The 18,926-nt window shown below is 37.0% G+C and overlaps 1 protein-coding gene across 2 annotated transcripts in view; it reads left to right on the top strand.

Moving 5' to 3' along the window:
• LOC144973370 (uncharacterized) overlaps positions 1–18,571 on the top strand; it is a 41,438-nt gene extending 22,867 nt beyond the window's left edge. Inside the window, exons 14-27 of one of the 2 annotated variants that reach the window (XR_013645541.1) lie at positions 451–669; positions 1,266–1,375; positions 2,443–2,593; positions 4,118–4,293; positions 4,887–4,971; positions 5,919–6,129; positions 6,617–6,798; positions 7,391–7,546; positions 8,167–8,312; positions 10,107–10,249; positions 14,169–14,266; positions 15,194–15,335; positions 16,309–17,847; positions 18,155–18,571. Coding sequence is in view for 1 of the 2 variants with exons in the window: in XM_078915709.1 (XP_078771835.1) it covers positions 451–669; positions 1,266–1,375; positions 2,443–2,593; positions 4,118–4,293; positions 4,887–4,971; positions 5,919–6,129; positions 6,617–6,798; positions 7,391–7,546; positions 8,167–8,312; positions 10,107–10,249; positions 14,169–14,266; positions 15,194–15,335; positions 16,309–16,388 (1,899 nt within the window). In the remaining variant the exon portion in view is untranslated. Of the gene's footprint in view, positions 1–450; positions 670–1,265; positions 1,376–2,442; positions 2,594–4,117; positions 4,294–4,886; positions 4,972–5,918; positions 6,130–6,616; positions 6,799–7,390; positions 7,547–8,166; positions 8,313–10,106; positions 10,250–14,168; positions 14,267–15,193; positions 15,336–16,308 lie in introns of both variants that reach the window. The other variant, XM_078915709.1, reaches the window with a different exon arrangement.
• Positions 18,572–18,926: the final 355 nt, after the last annotated feature.

Genomic DNA, 18,926 nt, shown 5'->3' with positions numbered 1-18,926 from the left:
GTCATGGTATCAATATATTAATACATACGAGGACATGTTCAAGAGTGATCTTAACTTTTAAAACTTTCTGCATATGGTTAAAAAGCAGAGAGAAAGAATGACCACCACTTACATTGTAATAGAATTTAAGACATATATTTATTTGCATGTATGTTTGTTTGTCTGGTAGTTTTTCTTCAAGATGGGTGTGGTAGGTTTTCTTCGGGGTTTTTTTTAAAATTATATTTTTCGTTTTGTCTCGTTTTGCTTTTTTTTCTTTTCTTTTTTTTTCTTTTTTCATTTGTGTATGTGACTATCTATTTAGAACTATGTTCACGTAAAGTAGTATGAAAATTTATCATTAATTATCTGTAAATCGTAATTTCTAATCATTTAGGAGACTTACTGCTTCAATTTCATTAAATATTTTCCTGCAATAAGCTGAAATGAAAGTCTCTTTTCCTTCCTCAGGCTGTCACTGTGGCTAGTTTGGTAAAGCGTCATCTGGGCAGCCAACCCCTCCGCCCTACCAACTTGTCCTACATGCGTAACGTGGCTATTGGCCTCCTTCCCAGTGATATTGATGATATTCTAGACTCCGATGATGATGGCGACGATGATGATGATGATGATGTACTCAACCTTATTGAAGTCATGGATGACGCTCATGAAAAACTCAATTCTGTGCAGGTATGATGTTTATTCTCATGGAGTGAATGAATACAGATGATTAGAAATATCTAGATGCATTAATAATATGCTAGTTGGTGATTTGAGAATTGTGAAATTCTATGCATATTCTAATTTTGATGTATCTTACTATACTGAAAATGTCCATGTTATGACGTCATTGATTTTGGGGGAAATTTTTATCTTTTCCTCTTTCTCTTGATTCTTGATGCTATATCTTTAAAGCATAATATGACGTCATTTGGTCCAAGGTTGGAATGTCAGATTCTCGATGTTTTTGGTTTTTTTACTCTTTGATTTTTGTTTTCCGTTCAATTCTGATCTTTTGAAAAATTCAGTTTGTTATAGTAGAGGTTGTTTTTTTTATTGGAGGGGGGGGGGGGGGGAACTTGTGTTGTTTTTTAAATGATTGTTGTTGTTGTTGTTGTTTCTGTTGTTTCAATTTTTTTCAATCATTTTTTCGCATTTTGAATAATGTGGAAACGCGCGAACGCTATTAAAGGCAAACAGTTTCAGCTAGTAAATTAATATTAAAAGTATCCAGATAATAATATAATTTCATAAAACATGAGATTTTTTTTATCTTGTTCTCACAGATCGATACCCTGAAGACAAAATTCATGCAGATTCCGTCTTCCCAAAGTGGATCCACCCTGCCTGTTGGTCAGAAAATAGCATTGCAAGGGGCTACGATCATGGCCTATTTGTAAGTGTCGCTTTTTTAAATATAAATTATAGATATGAAACAGAATAAACTTAACTAGATTGGGGTTTTTAATGATGTAAACGTGCCCAAAGCGCTTTACATAGGGTCCCTGACCAACAGCAACACGTTACATGTAGAACGAGACATGACGCCTGTTAGGCGTTATATTAATTTTTTTTTTCCGACAGAGACAATTCTATTAACGATCAGAAGAAGAAGAAGAAGAAGAAGAAGAAGAAGAAGAAGAAGAAGAAGAAGAAGAAGAAGAAGAAGAAGAAGAAGAAGAAGAAGAAGAAGAAGAAGAAGAAGAAGAAGAAGAAGAAGAAGAGAAGAAGAAGAAGAAGAAAGAAGAAGAAGAAGAAGAGAAGAAGAAGAAGAGAAGAAGAAGAAGAAGAAGAAGAAGAAGAAGAGAAGAAGAAGAAAGAAGAAGAAAGAAGAAGAAGAAGAAGAAGAAGAAGAAGAAGAAGAAGAAGAGAAGAAGAAGAAGAAGAAGAAGAGAAGAAGAAGAAGAAGAAAGAAGAAGAAGAAGAGAAGAAGAAGAAGAAGAAGAAGAAGAAGAAGAAGAAGAAGAAGGAAGAAGAAGAAGAAGAAGAAGAAGAAGAAGAAGAAGAAGAAGAAGAAGAAGAAGAAGAAGAAGAAGAAGAAGAAGAAGAAGAGAAGAAGAGAAGAAGAAGAAGAAGAAGAAGAAGAGAAGAAGAAGAAGAAGAAGAAGAAGAAAAAGAAGAAGAAGAAGAGAAGAAGAGAAGAAGAAGAAGAAGAAGAAGAGAAGAAGAAGAAGAAGAAGAAGAAGAAGAAGAAGAAGAAGAAGAAGAAGAAGAAGAAGAAGAGAAGAAGAAGAAGAAGAAGAAGAAGAAGAAGAAGAAGAAGAAGAAGAGAAGGAGAGAGGAGAAGGAGAAGAAAAAAAGAAGAAGAAGAAGAAGAAGAAGAAGAAGAGACGAGGTAGAAGAAGAAGAAGAAGTGTATTTTGTATTTATATTATGGAATATACCTTATTATCATTTTAACACCAATCCAGGTGAATAGCTGGTTTCCTGAAATACAAAAATCTAACAATAATTTTATTCCAGAGATGAAGACGACTTTGACAAACTGGAATTTGATTCAGAAGGAGAAACTGCTTTCCTGGCCCAGGTTTACAAAATGTCCACAAAGAAAATGTCAAGGTCACATGTCCAACATCTAGCTAGAAATGTGATGAGTATGACCAATGGACAAACGGTGAGAATATTAGCGTTTGCATCACTTTAAAGGGGGGGGGGGGGGGGGGGGGGGGGGGGGGTGTAGGGAGGGGTTCCGATAGCTCAGTTGGTAGAGTACTTGCTTCACACGTAAAGGGGACTAATATCGATCCCGAGTGCAGTCGGGTTTTTTTTTCGGACCCCTCTGTCCACCCAGCAGTATTATATCTGGCGGAAAATACTTTGCCAAACCAATAAGACCCAGCTACCCAATCACTGCTGGGTCGACAGAAAAAAAATCGACCGGTATCGATCTCGCTTCCTTTGCTTGTGAAGCGAGTGCTCTACCAACTGAGCTAACGGGACCCCCGTCCTATCCAAAGGATAGTGAGTAAGTGCTATTGTCCGTTCCACGCTATAGAAACAGGGATAAACTCCGGCTCCATATGGCTCTGAATGACTACTACTATCACTGTAAGACAATTGTGAATATGCTCGTGACACGACAACAGACTGATTACTGTTCGTGTTCTCGTGGAAGGTCCATGATTCTTGTCCAGCTGTGGGTGGCACAAGGTTGAGTTCTTGGAAAAGGTTTTTGGACTCACATTCTCTCACTACACTCGAACGGGTGTAAAATGAATGTTTGACAAACAACAGCACTGTCTTTTTTGGAAAAAACAATCGTCATAACGTTCTTGCATTCGTCATGACTTGACTGACACTTTCATTCCTGATTGGGATCAGTAGTAAAGCGGTTTTAGTACATTTCGTGGATATTGTTCTTTGTTAATGTTATACTCTGTTGTTTTATTTATTTTTGTTTTGTTTTGTTTTTTTGTTTGTTGTTGTTTTTTGTTTTTGTTGTTGTGTTTTGTTTTGTTTTTGTTTTTGTTTTTGTTTTTGTTTTTTGTTTTTGTTTTTTTTTTTTTTTTTTTGGGGGGGGGGGGGGTATGTTTTTTGGTTTTTTTTTTTTTTTTTTTTTTTTTGGCTAGCCGGGAGGGGGGGGGTGGTATTTTGTTTTGTTTTGTTTTTCTGGGTTTAAAATTATTATTTTTTTGTTTTGTATCTTAGTGGATCAATCTAGATACAAAGAGAGATAACTGTTGGATTAACTTCTGTTCTGTTTGAACTACTTCGCTCTGTCTCATTTAAGAGTTTGATTGATACTAAGCTGCTCGAAGCTGTGGACTGTAAACAGGAATAAACAAAGATGAATATTTAACAGCTTCACAAAAGAACAAAATGCCAAACACGGAACGTTTCGGGCTCAAAACCCTTCTTCAGCCAACAACAAGAGAAAAAAAACACAAACAATGAAGACATAAATACATTACTAAATTCCAGATTCACGACAATAATTGTCGTCTCCCAAAACGTTCCGTGTTTGGTATTTTGTAATTTTTTGACGCTGTTATATTCATATTTTTTTCCATTGTTTATTACCTGTAAGACTTTGGTTGTCGGTATTTTGTTCTTTTTTGAAACTGTTATATTCATTAATTCATTGCGTATCACCTTTAAGAGTTTTATTATAGTAATGTCTGTATCCCATCATTTCTAGATGACACCGTACAGCCGTCTCCGTGCATTGGGTAAAACGGCCCTTGGACTGACTCCCAAGCAATTGGAGTCCATCGGAGGCAAGGCCATTTTGGACAATCTGGATGTCATGAGAACTTTGCCATTCACCAAGAAACAAGCAAAAACTATTCTGGAATTGGTGGAGGAAGCAGAACCGTGAGTAGTTAGTTGCTTAATTATTTTTTTTTAACTAGAGCTTTTATGTAGCGCAATATCCACTAAATGTGTTCAAAGCGCTGTACAAAGGGTCCCTGACCAATAGCAATACGTAACATGGCGTACGATACGCGACGCCGTTTAGGTGATATTATTACATTTTTTCCGACAGAGACAACGCCGTTGACGGCTAAGTACTCAATTTGGCCCTATATACGTGTGCATTATTATTATTATTACTACTACTACTACTACTACTACTACTACTACTACTACTACTACTACTATACTACTACTACGACTACTACTACTACTACTACTACTACTACTACTACTACTACTACTACTACTAATATTACATGAAATTCTTGTTACCTAACTTTTGCATAGCTAAGAACAGATTTAGTCTGCGTCGTTTTCGTTCTAAGAAATCATAATTGTAAAACCAATACTCTCTGATGATTTGTGAAATAATATGCGTGATAAACCTGTAAGAATGTGCAATATAAAAACATTCCTATTCATTAAATTAGAAAGATGCAAAAAGTGTCATTAAAGAAAAAAATGTCATAATATAATATTCCTTTCATCAGAGACTGGGAATGCCGTAGTGAAATCTTGGCCAGACTTGGACCTTTGCTTCAATATCTTGATGACGACATGGACGAACCGTGTGAGGTGGGTAGTACTCATGGTGGACGGATGGGTATCTGTTTCCATTTATATACCGTATGGTTTAGAACAAATGTACATGCATAAATTTGTATACATCATACACACACACACATACACACACACACACAACAATAAACAACACATATATATATATATATATATATATATATATATATATATATATATATATATATATATTACGTCTGATAACTGAACATAATGGTGTTCAACAGTCGTGATGTCACTTCCCTTGTAATGACGATAGTATCTGGTTCTAAACTATCGGAACAAAGGCGGACGCCATTATCTCCATCAGCAACCTTATGAAATAATTCTCCGACGAGCCTAAAAGTGTATCCAGAGGAGAAAAACATTATAAATCTGATCATGTTTTGACTTTATACATTCTGATCACATGACATGTGAAAAAGTTATCGTCAGCATGAAGAATAAAAAGTTACGATTTTCTTTGTTTAAAACCAAGCTGCTGGTATAGTATAATGAATTCATTTAGCGCCTAAGAATTGCTCACTGGTGCTTTACATGAACACGTTCATTTATCATACAGAAATATAGAACTTACATGTTAAAAGTCACATAATAAATATGATGATAAAATAATAATTTATAATTAAATACGTAGATACTAAGAGTCCAAATTATATGCCCTACAGAAAAGCTCAGTTTTTAATCGGTTTCTAAAATTAATTGGAATTTCACTATATTTAGTCTCAATACTGATGGAGTTCCACAATCGGGGTCATGTTGGTCAAAGGGTTTCTCATGAAATATTAACGATTTTGGGGTTCCCTTAGGAGATGTAAATCTGCAGACTGGGTTTATTAATCTGACTATAACTATAATGTTACTATTGCTATCATCGAAGAGGAAAAAACAGTTTACACATAAGTTGCAATGAAGGAATCACGATTTATAATCTACGATTTCAGGAGGCTCTGCTTGCTAGCCTGCCAGCCATCATGAGAGGTCTCGACAGACACCGAGAGGCTGTCAAAGAGAGGATTGAGGAAGGATTTGCCAGGGAGGAAGATGACGTCATTGATGAGGAGGGCACCACCAGACTTGTGTCTCGTATGATCGAGGCCTACAACACACCGAGTGTGTTAAGACGGAGGAGGCGATCTATTAGAAGAAGACAAGGTATGTGTGTATGTAGAATACATTGTTGTTTCTTAATAGATGATTCCGTATGATTGTAATGGTAGCACTTCTGACCGATAATCAGAAGGTCTGAGGTTCGATCCCCAGGCGAGGTAGACTGCATGTTATCTCAAATCTTTTTGGTCTGAACAAAAAAAAAGTAGAGCAGTTATATACCGCAATATCCACTAAACGTACTCAAAGCGCTTTACAAGGGGTGCCTAGACAACAGCAACACGTAACATATAGAACGAGACATAACGCCTGCTAGGCGATATTACAGAGACAACGATGTTAACGGCCAGGTACTCATTTTACAACCCAGGACCTTCCTATCCGAAAGCGTGTCATACCACAAGACCACATAGCCGAGAGGCTCCAACTCAAAGTGTTTCCTTCATTATCAAGAATACATGCTTTTTTGGTCATCTCTGGGAACAATTTTAGCCCTATATGTGTTCACTTGCAGTCTTATTTATTCTTCCAGCATCGACAAAGACCCTGTCTTGTAGTTTGGTCCAACAGCTGAGAGGATCGGCGGCCCACATTCCCCAAGATTATCTCCAGACATTTCCAGCAGCCCAAATCACCACCTGCCTGGCAGAGGTTGGAAACATTTCAGACTGGAAACAGCCGGCCATCCAGACTCTACTGCAGGGCTTGAAATCGGTAAATACGATAGTATATTATTTGAACTCAATGAAATGATATTCCGCAATGATATTATACATTATGCAGTGTTAATTAGGGAAAACAAGGATTCTATTCACGATGACTCTCAAAGAGCTTAATTTTTTAAAAATTAGATCTCAAATCTCAGTGGTGGGGGGGGGGAGAGTGTTGGTTAAATTTATCAATTTTATTCTAATGGAAATTAACATAGATCGAGACGAATCTTTTGAGCCCTCGACAATCAAAGTCGGTCTGGTAATAAAGGATGTAGGTGCGCGCAAATGAATCTGGCAGCAGGGCGGTCAAATGGCGATTCCCCAACATCAAATGACCGATCATTATGCCCGAGCAGATTTTATAATTAATCATTTGAGGCAACGGGTGGTGGAATTGCCCTTTATCAAAAAATGATTTTCCAGATACTCGTATACTAATCTGTAAAAAATAGTTTTATAAATTTTGGATTTATCAGTAAGTCTGTGCTCGATGGCAAAGACATTAACATGGGCTGTACGGATCAATTTTGATCCCCTACTCAATGTTTTTTTAAAGAGTAGATATGTATTCTTATTTCTTTTTTTTTTTAAAGGTTGAAGGAGTTGTGAGTGAATGGCGGGAAGACACGGTGAGGAGAGCAGGATCTCTGATTTCCGGTATGACTCCTGTGGACATTCAACAAATGCGCATCACCGGAGTGGACACTCTCTACAGTATTGGAAAACACAAGATGTTGAATGGAGAGCAGGTAAGGATATCGACGGATCAATATTTCAAAGTTGTTTTTTTAACTTGAGCTTTTATATGAGGTAATGTCAACTAAACTTACTCATGGGGCAGCGTGGCTCAGCGGTACGGTCTTTGCTTCGTACCCGAAAAGTACCGAGTTCGATCATCCGCTGCTGCGCTGTTTTGGCCTTGAGCATGTCACCTCGCCTTAGCTTAATTCGCGGCGCTGCACTGCAGCTGACGCCTGGATTATTTCAGTCTTCCCTTGGAATAGACCCAAGAGACAAATTTCTCCTATGAGATGAATAAAGGGAATTATATATATATATATATATTATATATATTATATATATATATATATATATCAAAGCGCTTTACAAGGGGTTCATAGCTAACAACATCACTTAACATATAAGACGAGACACGACGCCTGTTAGGCGATATTACAACTTTTTTTTAAATTTTCGATTGAGATAAATCTGTCAACGTAAGTGTGAATGTGAGTAAAGAGCCTTTTCTAAGGACCCAAATGTGCGCCGCTCGGAACTTGAACCCAAGACCTCCAAAATAAACAAAACAAAACTTAAACTGGATTCATCTCCTTTTATTTTATTTTCTCTTTCTATTTTTGTTAACCAGCTCAAGGCCGGCGTTAAAAGGTGGATGCAATTGGCCCAGAAATCAAATGCAGGGGAGATCACTGAGGGAGAATTGGCTTCATTGTCTGAATTTGTCTGTGGCCTCGAGCCGGCAGACATCCCACAACTGTCAGATGCTGCTTTTAAGTAAGACTCTATCTTTTTTGGTGTGTTTATGACTAAGTTGTAACGGTTAGTGATTTTTTTTAAATCATGAACTTTCATATAACAATATGTACTTAAACATTTATATAGCGCAATATATAAAACAAATTAAAAAAAAAACAATCAACGTATTCAAAATATTCAAATATATTTTCTACCAAGACACGATAGGGTTTTTCAAGATTGGGGTTGGATTCGACGTATACATATATGCAGGGATGTAAATCCTTCAGAATTATTAGGATTTCCTATTTTTCAGACATTTTCTAGCTTCCCCAAACTATTTAAATATTTCTTAATACCTCACTACCAACAACTCTTGTGATAAGAGATACTGCTGTACATAAAGAGAATTTGTAGTGAATATCCATTTTCAATGTACTGAAACACTTAATTAACACTACTGTTGTGTCAGTTATGATTATACGTGTATTTAACCATTCAACTTATTTCCACGACAGCTTCCGAATTTTAATTCGGAAGTACTAAGGATTGATAGCGTTCGAATTTCCGAATTTTCCTAATTTTAATTCGGAACTAGATTCACATCTGTTGTGTAAACAAGGAGCGTTATTTTTAGTTTACCGGAAGCAAAACATGGGCTGCAGAATCGAAAGTAGAAGATGATGGATACATATCGAGTATTCATGACTGAGTTCTGAGTTGTTGTTGCACTTTCTTCCTAAGGCTCAATTGGAATGTATTTCTGTTTCTGTAAGTAATTCCTGTGTGTTGCAATTCATTTCAGTCATAATGAATCTGAAGATACATTTCCCTTAGCCTTGGTCTTTATGAGAAATTTCTATGGGGTCTCATTTCTGATTGAGACTGCCACGAACTTTTGACTGTGGTGGGGGAAAAAATCAAATTTGTTTGTTCTCATTGAAAGCTACACCAATAAAGTAAAGGGCTTTTAACACGATTCTAAACCTAATGTAGTATTTTAATTGTAATGTACTTCTTATTGCCTTTGTTATTAGCAGAAGGGTTTGGGGCCTGAGAAAATGATAAATATCGGGAGGTGACCATCTTTCCAATCTCAAAATTGGCCTTAGTAATGATATGGCTGTTGAAATTTGAGTACGAGTTTTTATTATTGTCAGATTCATTTAGTCATTGGGGGTAATATTTTGACCTGAATATAATTTTGATATAAAAGTTTAGGTGTTGGATTACGTGCAGTGAAAATAAGTTAAGAATTCCAAAATTCTGATTTTTTTCATTATCCGAAACTAATGTAACCCTGTTTAATCCATAAAGATAAGGATACTACTAAATGGGCACTGATTTAAGCATGAACAACACCAAATAATGGTATTTCCTCCTGACAAAAAGGAGACATAAATCATTAAAATCCATCCATAAACAAAATAATTTAGATTTTATTCTGAGACTTATCACTCAAAAGTCCTAAAAATGTTGTCACAATCACAAAGCCATTTATCACCTCATTCCTGGAGTGTCACTTGGAGTTTAGACTATTGAAATGAGCTCGCAGAATTTCAGAATTTTTTTCAACTTTGCATTTACATCCCTGATATATGCAGGTCTGACATCCGATAACAATTATGGGCCTAGTTTAACATCGTTGTAATGGACAGTGTTTTGTGTCGTTTATTTATGTATTTATTTATTTCATTTGAGGTTTCTACCACACCAATGAGCCTATAATACATTGGGTTATCGAACTGGGTTATCAAATAAGTGCACTTCGGATTGGACTAAAGCTAAATGTGCACTATTTGTATAATAATATTCAATCAATTTAATTTCCAGACGATCACTACGAGTTATAGGGGGCAGTTCAAGCTGTTCCCAAGACCAGATCACTGCTTATGTCAACAAACTGATTTCGATATACGGTGATAACGTCAAACTCTGGAAACCAGCGCTTGTGGCGGAGATTGGGCATTTGTTAGGTACGTCCTTCTTTCCTTGATGTCAATGGTGAAAGTGGATTTGGAGAGAGGGTGAGAGAAGAAGAAGAAGAAGAAGAAGAAGAAGAAGAAGAAGAAGAAGAAGAAGAAGAAGAAGAAGAAGAAGTGGGAAGGGAGGAGGGATGAAGGAGAGAGAGAGAGAGAGAGAGAGAGAGAGAGAAGAGGTGGGGGTGGGGGGGGTATAGAAGGAGAGAATAGTGGTACCAGAGGAAATATATTGTGGTGATAGTAGTAGTAGTAGTAGTAGTAGTAGTAGTAGTAGTAGTAGTAGTAGTAGTAGTAGTAGTAGTAGTAGTAGAAGTAGTAGGAAAGATCAGCGAGGGGGTGGCATTGGCGTATTTTATAAAACAAAATTATGTAAACATGTGGAAATCATCGAAATGCGCTGCAAAACAATGGAGGCCATTGATCTTAGATTATCCCTCCAGAATACAAGATACAACTTCAACTGCATCTACCGACCGCCAGCAAACAAGAAAAACAAAATAAAATTACCTGATGTTAGGAAGGAAATCAACGAGATGCTAACTTTGCAACACACGCGTCCTGGCCATTCAATTATACTCGGCGACTTTAATTTTCACTTCGACAACGTCACAGACACCGCCAAATTGCACGAGTCATTATCAGAGAACAACATGTGCCAGATCGTAACAACGCCAACCCACTCTGCTGTTCATATTTTAGATTGGGTAATTGTAGAAAATTCAGAGTTCCAAAAAACCAACGCCACCGTCGATTATCTCCCCTTTTCGGACCACTCCCTCATTTCTTTCAATCTTGATGTTTCAAAACCATGCCAAGAAACCACCACCACATCAACCAGAAACATTAAAGGCATTAATTTGGACAATTTCAGAGGCGATTTAGAAACAAAAACTTACTAAAAATTCAATTATTTCTCCAGACCAGTGGAATAGTTGTCTCATTGAAACGCTTGACAAACATGCGCCATTCCAAACAAGGACCGTCACCAACCGCAAGTATGCTCCGTGGTATACGTCGGACGTTAAAGAAGCTAAAACGAAGTGTCGGAGAGCAGAAAGACTGCTGAAAACATCAGGCCTCATGATTCATCGTGAAATATTCAAGAGCGCATTTCGTGCCTGGAAGACAACAATAAAAAGGCAAAGACCACGTATTTTCTTTCAAAATTGGAAACTTCTAAATCTTGTAAACAATTATTTAACATCTGCAATGATCTACTTGGACGTGAAAGATGCACTTCATTACCATCTACAACCAATCAAAGAGACTTGCCAGACACATTTGTCAACTTTTTTAAAGACAAAATCCATAACATTCGTTCAGAACTAGATCGGCATGAACCATTTATAGATACAAATACATTCTGTGGTACCCCTTTAGACAAGTTCCAACCAGTTTCACCTAGTTTCATAAACGAGTTGATAAAAAAAGCCCCCATTAAATCCTGCGACCTTGATCCCCTACCAGCACAGCTTTTGGCCAGCTCCATCGATACATTATTACCATCCATTACATCAATCATAAATACATCCATACTGACTGGCGAAGTTCCATCGTGCTTTAAAAGTGCCCTCGTCAAACCACTTCTGAAGAAACCATCACTAGACCACAATATATTAAACAATTATCGTCCTGTATCAAATTTACCTTTTTTGTCAAAACTTTTGGAGAAGGTAGTTCTTACACAATTAACATCTCATCTTAAGAACAACAGTTTGGAACAACCCTTTCAGTCAGCCTACAAACATCACCACAGTACTGAAACGGCGCTTCTTAAAATCTTTAATGACTTGTTATGTAATGCTGATGCTAACAATATCAATGTATTATGCCTTTTAGATCTTTCAGCTGCCTTTGACACCATTGACCATGACATTTTGTTAAGAAGACTAGAAAATACGTTCGGCATAAAAGGAATTGCCCTTAAATGGTTTACATCATATTTACAGGATCGATGGCAGACTGTCGTGGTGAATGGTGTTCAGTCAGAACAAGTTTTACTAAATTTTGGAGTGCCACAAGGCTCTGTTCTTGGCCCTGTCCTTTTTACTGTATATATGCAGCCCCTTTCTAGTGTGATATCCAGATTCAATCTGAGTTATCATTTTTATGCAGATGATACGCAAATATATGATTCAGCACCCCTTAGTAATTTACAGTTCTTAATACAACGAATTACGAGCTGTTTTAATGAGATTAAATCTTGGATGTACCACAATAAGTTAAAATTAAATGATAGTAAAACTGAGATTTTAATGTGTGGAAGACCGAGTATCCTTAAACAGGCAAATAAATCACTAATTACTCTCGGAAATAGCACAATAGAATTTTCAAATAAAGCAAAAAACCTTGGCGTCATCATTGATAAAGATCTTTCCATGACAAGCCACGTGAATAACACCATACAATCTATGTACATAGAAATGAAAAAAATAAGCAAAATTCGTAATTTAATACCGAAGCATATAACAGAACTTTTAATTAATTCCTTGGTTTTATCTAAATTGGACTATTGTAACTCCATTTGGGCGAATTTAACTAAAGACAAAATTAGCAAACTTCAGGTTGCTCAAAATAACGCAGCCAGGCTCATTGTACGCAATAACAAAAAATACCCGTTAGCAACTCTTCTTCTCCGTGAGTTACATTGGCTTCCTGTTGAAAAAAGAGTTGCCTATAAGATTTGTACTGTTGTCTACAAATCCCTGAGCACGAACAGTCCCTCCTATATTAAAGACCTTCTAAACATATATGTCCCCAATAGAAACTTGAGGTCAAGCAATGACCAATCAATCCTTGTCAAACCTAAGCCATTGCGTAAAATAGGTGAACAGTCTTTTCAATTTTCGGCCCCCCATTTTTGGAACTCTCTTCCGTCACACGTGAGATGCTCGGATTCGTTGACAACGTTCAAATCTCGCTTAAAGTTTTATCTTTTTACGTCATAATGTTGCAATATTATTTTCATATTTTGTTGTTGTTAAATTGAATTCGTATCACGTTTCCTTCACACTTGTCTCACTGTAATATGTTTTGTTTTATATCACTGTAAAGCGCTTAGAGCCTGTGACAACGGGGTAAAGCGCTATATAAATGCCATTATATTATTATTATTAGTAGTAGTAGTAGTAGTAGTAGTAGTAGTAGTAGTAGTAGTAGTGGTAGTAGTAGTATAGTGGTAGTAGTAGTGTAGTAGTAGTAGTAGCAGTAGTAGTAGTAGTAGTAGTAGTAGTAGTAGTAGTAGTAGTATTAGAGTAGTAATAGTAGTAGTAGTAGTAGTAGTAGTAGTAGTAGTAGTAGTAGTATAGTAGTAGTAGTAGTAGTAGTAGTAGTAGTAGTAGATAGTAGTAGTAGTAGTAGTAGTAGTAGTAGTAGTAGTAGTAGTAGTAGTAGTAGTAGTAGTAGTATGTAGAAGTAGTAGTAGTAGTAGTAGACGTAGTAGTAGTAGTAGTAGTAGTAGTAGTAGTAGTAGTAGTAGTAGTAGTAGTAGTAGTAGTAGTAGTAGTAGTAGTAGTAGTAGTAGTAGTAGTAGTAGTAGTAGTAGTAGTAGTAGTAGTAGTAGTAGTAGCTCTTGACGAGGAATCGAAGTATGAAGATGGTGATGATGATGTTGAGGAGGAAGAGGTGGGGGGGGGGGGGATGAAGGAGCGCGAGCTATGAAAGATAAAAGAGAAAGAGGCAAGAAGAAATATATAGGAGGATAGCGAGGAAGGAGGAAGAGAATCAGCGAAAAGAGGAAGTTGACGAGAACGACAGTGAAAAGAGGGAAGGTAATTTACTAGGAGATTGGAAAATAAGAAAGTTAAAAAAAAAATAGAGAAGAGACACGGGGAAATACAAGTGCTTGACATGTCGGTGTAATAGTGACGTCATTGTGTGACCTTTGATCTCTCCGTCTCTCTCTAATTGACAGGACACCTTGGTAGAGACCGACTCCAATCTTTGACAACAGATCAGCTGTCGCTTATCTCCCCTGTCGTCATTCAGAGCCTGCCAGTGCACGCAATCTCAGTGAGTTCCCTTTGTTACGAGAAGAACACGATTATTATCCATCTATTTGTTGAGTCCCTGTTATAATCATTGACTTCCTTAATACCTAAATGGGGGCCCCGATAGCTCAGTTGATAGGGCACTCGCTTCTCGGTCCCTTTGTGTGCAGTCGAAATATTTTTTCTGACACCCCCCCTCCCGCCCTGTCCACCCAGCAGTGAATGGCGGGTATCTGAGTCTGTTAGATGTGGCGGAAAGTACTTTGCGATATACTAGCGTCCTATTAAAAGGATAGCAAGCAATTGCTATTGTCCGTTTCACGCTATAGAAACCGGGATAAACTCCGTCTCCATGGGCCGAATGGTTCTGAAGGCGAGAGAACAATTAGCCATCTCTTGGAGTCTCTATAGTTATAATAGAACACTAATCCATCTTGTGTTATAACATTATTTATTCTACCCTTCTCCCTAAATAGTAACTCGTAATGATATCAAGTTTACAATAATAATTTGTGACGTCAAATTTTCAAACGTTAAATTTCACTAAAATTAGATTTTTAAAAAAAAACAAAAAAAAAAAAAACAAGTAGCTTAGATAGATAGCATTTAAATATTTTTTTTTTAATTTCTTTTGTAAATCACAAAATGTAAATAAAAATGTTTTTATAGTAGAGTCTAGCCTAAAAAAACGTGACGCTGTGTTGTAGAGCTCATTTTGCTGATCAATGTTATGCATATAATATATTTGTTGCTTTTCTGTTCGAGTAAGAAAAAACATATTTTTGTGTTCGGTGGGTGTGAGATTTTGGGGAAAATTCTGAAAATGGTTGGTGAGGGAATGCCTAATATTATGAAAGTGTAAGCTACAGTTTTCATTGATTTTTCCTTTATTGTTATCCTTAAATACAGTATATTAATGTCTGCCTTTCTCATTCTCAACGTTCTACAGGCTTTGAAAAAACAACAGCTGAAATCCTTGGGCACCAACCAGATTAACGCCATCACCAACGAACAGTTTTATTCCCTGTCAGGGTCACAACAATCCGTGGTGGCGCCCAAAGCAACTGTCGCCTTCCATCACCAAGATAATGGTTAGTTGCATTCAGTTAATAATTCTATGCAGTCTTTGTTCATATCGATAGAATGCGCTTGGCAAAGAAGCTCACCTGAATACGGTGAGAGAATGTGAGTAAAGTCTTTTCCAAGGACTCAACTTCAACAAATATGCGCCGAACGAGGCTCGAACCCAGGAGGTTCCTATCCGAAAGCTAGTGTCATACCACTAGACCACATAGCCGCTCTGAGCGGTGCAAAGTTGAATCTTTGTAAACGAATCTTTACTCATATTCTCTAACCGTACTCGCGTGTGGAGAGTAGCTGGTGTTTAACAGCGTTATCTATTGAAAAAAAAAAAAAGTCCGACAAGCGTCATGTCACGTCCAACATGTTAAGTGTTGCTGTTGGCTAGGGACCCCTTGCAAGACGTTGTGCGTGAACAAGTTTAATGAATATTGCTCTATAAAGATGTTCTATTTTAAAATGTTTATCCTTCATTTGTGAGGCCCCTCCTTGAAAATGACCCAGTTGTATGGCATACCAGAATGGAAATGGTGGCCAATGTGAGGGAGTCAAGATTTTTCAGATCTTTATATTGCGGCTATGTCATGTGGTCTAGTGGTATGACACTCGCTTTCGGATCAGAAGGTCCTGGGTTCGAGCCTCGCTCGGCGCATAGTTGAGTCCTTGGGAAAAGGCTCTTTACTCACATTCTCTCATCGTACTCAGGTGTTTATGAGTGCCACGTCGTTTACAGCGTTATCTCTGTCTGAAAAAAAAAAATTGTAATATCGCCTAACAGGCGTCATGTCCCGTCCTACATGTTAAATGTTGCTGTTGGCCAGGGACCCTTTGTAAAGCGCTTTGAGTACGTTTAGTGGATATTGCGCTATATAAAAGACCAATTCAAAAAAAAATAATTAAAGATTTAAATACAATTTTTTTTCTTTTCATTCTCATCCATATTTATGGACAATAAAGATCTATTACTATTATTATTATCCCCAGGGGCCGTCCTCATGTCATCATCAACCAGTACAGTTCTGGCAGTTCTAACCATCCTCATTGCCAGTCTGCCATCAATGTAATGGCTGGTCCATTGCGTCACCTTCATCACACCGCCATATTCAACAACCATTTGCAGCAAGTCATCTCCTAATTTGGTTGTAAATAATTCTTTTGTTTCAATATCATGTAATTTAACGATAAAAAATCAAGTCTATATATCGTAGTAAAATTATTTTTTTTAATTAACAGAATTTTTGTGGCATTTAAAATAATATGTGTGCAGCTACAAAGAGTACAGATGTTTTTTTTAATTTTTAAAAAATAAAAATGGACTCAGTTTACTATAAATGATGAAGTGCAATATTAACTGTCATCGTTTGTGTCGGATATTAATTTATTTATACACTGGCTACAACAGGTCATTCTATGTAAACAGTTAAACAGTCCGAGCCAGTAATTGCAACGCCATTTTTTCAGAACAGCCGCTTAAATAGAACGATCTGTCTATGACAGAATATTTTCTCTATAAATTTACTGGTTAATTAGAACGCATTCTGGTTCATTTGAGTGATTAGGGGCAGCGTAGCTCAGCGGTACGGTCTTTTGCTTCGTACCCAAAAGGTACCGAGTTCGATCACCTGCCACTGCGTTGTGTGGCCTTGAGCAAGTCACCCCGCCCTAGCTCAATTTGCGTCTGACGTCTGGGTTATTCCAGTCTTCCCTTGGAATAGATCCTAGAGACAAATTTCCCCTATAGTATGAATAAAGGGATTTTTATTTGTATTATTTTTTTTTTCAGACCTTTGGTAATTGTTTAAGAATTTTTATCTTTCCAAGAAATGATAAGTATGGACATAAATCCTTATAGAGATGAACAAGAATGATATCATCTTGTGTATTCACATACATGAAAATAAATAGGTTCATGAATTGACAGTGGCATCGAGCCTATCATCACCCACCATTAGCTTTTGTAATGTAGTAACCATTTAATTTATCCTGTATGGTTGGATAGCTAGTGCGACTGTCCGTATGTCTCTCTCTCTCTCTCTCTCTGCCAGACGAAGGGTGTCATATCAATTAATCACCAAGTTTGGCTCTCTGTCACCGTGGTAGTTTTATTCTCTATTCTCTGGATTAACGCCCACCAACTACAGGAAAAATCGTCACATTCGTTACGATACAACCAACATTTTTCTTATTCAGATTTGCATTACAAATCACAAAATTTAAAGAACAATCTAAGAACACAATGCTGTTTTCGAAGCTTGTCTTGCTGAACGAAATTGTGTATCGCATGTACACTTGTTGCTTTGAAATTTAAATTGAGTTTAAAAATTCAATGTTTATGTTTAGATAGTAAGACATTTCAATAGAAATCTAGAAAATGGTCGGTAAGGAGAGAGTTAATCTGACAATTCTCCATACCCTATATTATTTATCATCAGTATTGATGTAAGTGCCGTCTCCATACTATTTCTGAATCACATTTTAGAACGCTAGTAGGGAAAAAAGAATGAATAGAATAGATAGTAGATCGTCTATTACTTTCTTAATCCTCTTCGGGCCTTGAGGCACATAGGGCATCCACCAGACATCTCCATTTTTTGCGATCGGCTGCTTTTGCGGTGGCTGTATTCCAGGACAGGCCTTCTTCCTTTAATTCTTTCTCCATGGTCCTTCGCCAGGTTTCTTTGGGTCTTCCCCGCTTTCTCTTCCCATCTGCTGTCCAGTACAAGGCTGTCTTGGGAAGTGACCCTTTTTCCATTCTGGCCACATGACCCAGCCAACCCCATCTTCTTTTTATTTGGCTTTCAATGCTAGTGCAGTCAGCTTTCTTTAATAGATCGTCTATTAGTCTTGTAAAAATACAACGAATCAATTAACTTATTATTGTGCCTTTTGTGCATTTATTTTTGACCCTGGAAAAACAATTGCATAGCTTGTTTTTTGTTTTTTGCAAAAAAAGTTTTTTTTTCTTCTGCCATTCCATGATTTGTAGACAGAAAAATGAAGAAATCATGAATAGGTCTATGCAAAATTTTTATAAATTTTATTCGCAATTTATATATTGTTTATATATTTTTTCCCTTGAACTCGCGGTTTTATTAATAATTTATTTTTATTGTTTTGGATTTCATTTTTGTTGTTGTTATTGTTAATTGAACGCCGCCCCATATTTCTGACATTTTCAACCCTCCAGAATTCCATCCTTATAAAACTTGAATTACACGTTAATAAATAAAACTGTAATTCTCATTAACATTATCGTTGTTCATATTGATTTTATATTTCAACCCCGGGTGGGGTCTTTTGTCCTCCCATTCCCATAGTGGGTGTCTACTATCCCCCTAAAGCTGTTTTCCTACTTGCTTTCCATCTCAGCAGATCCCAGTAGCAATATTATATCTCTGAACCCAGACTAAGATTTGAGCTTTAAAATAAAATTTAAAAAAGTGAGCTTTTATTTTGCGCAATATCCACTAAACATGCTCAAAGCGCTATACAAGGGGTCCCTGACCAACAGGAACATTTAACATGTAGGACGGGACATGGCGCCTGGTACTACCAGTGGTAGGCGATATTACCATTTTTTCGTACAGAGACAACGCTGTTAA

This window comes from Berghia stephanieae, chromosome 5 (genome assembly GCF_034508935.2).
Source record: "Berghia stephanieae isolate SIO BIC M18660-M18661 chromosome 5, UCSD_Bste_1.3, whole genome shotgun sequence".
Lineage (NCBI taxonomy): Eukaryota > Metazoa > Mollusca > Gastropoda > Nudibranchia > Aeolidiidae > Berghia > Berghia stephanieae.
This window is presented reverse-complemented; position numbering and strand designations above follow the sequence as displayed.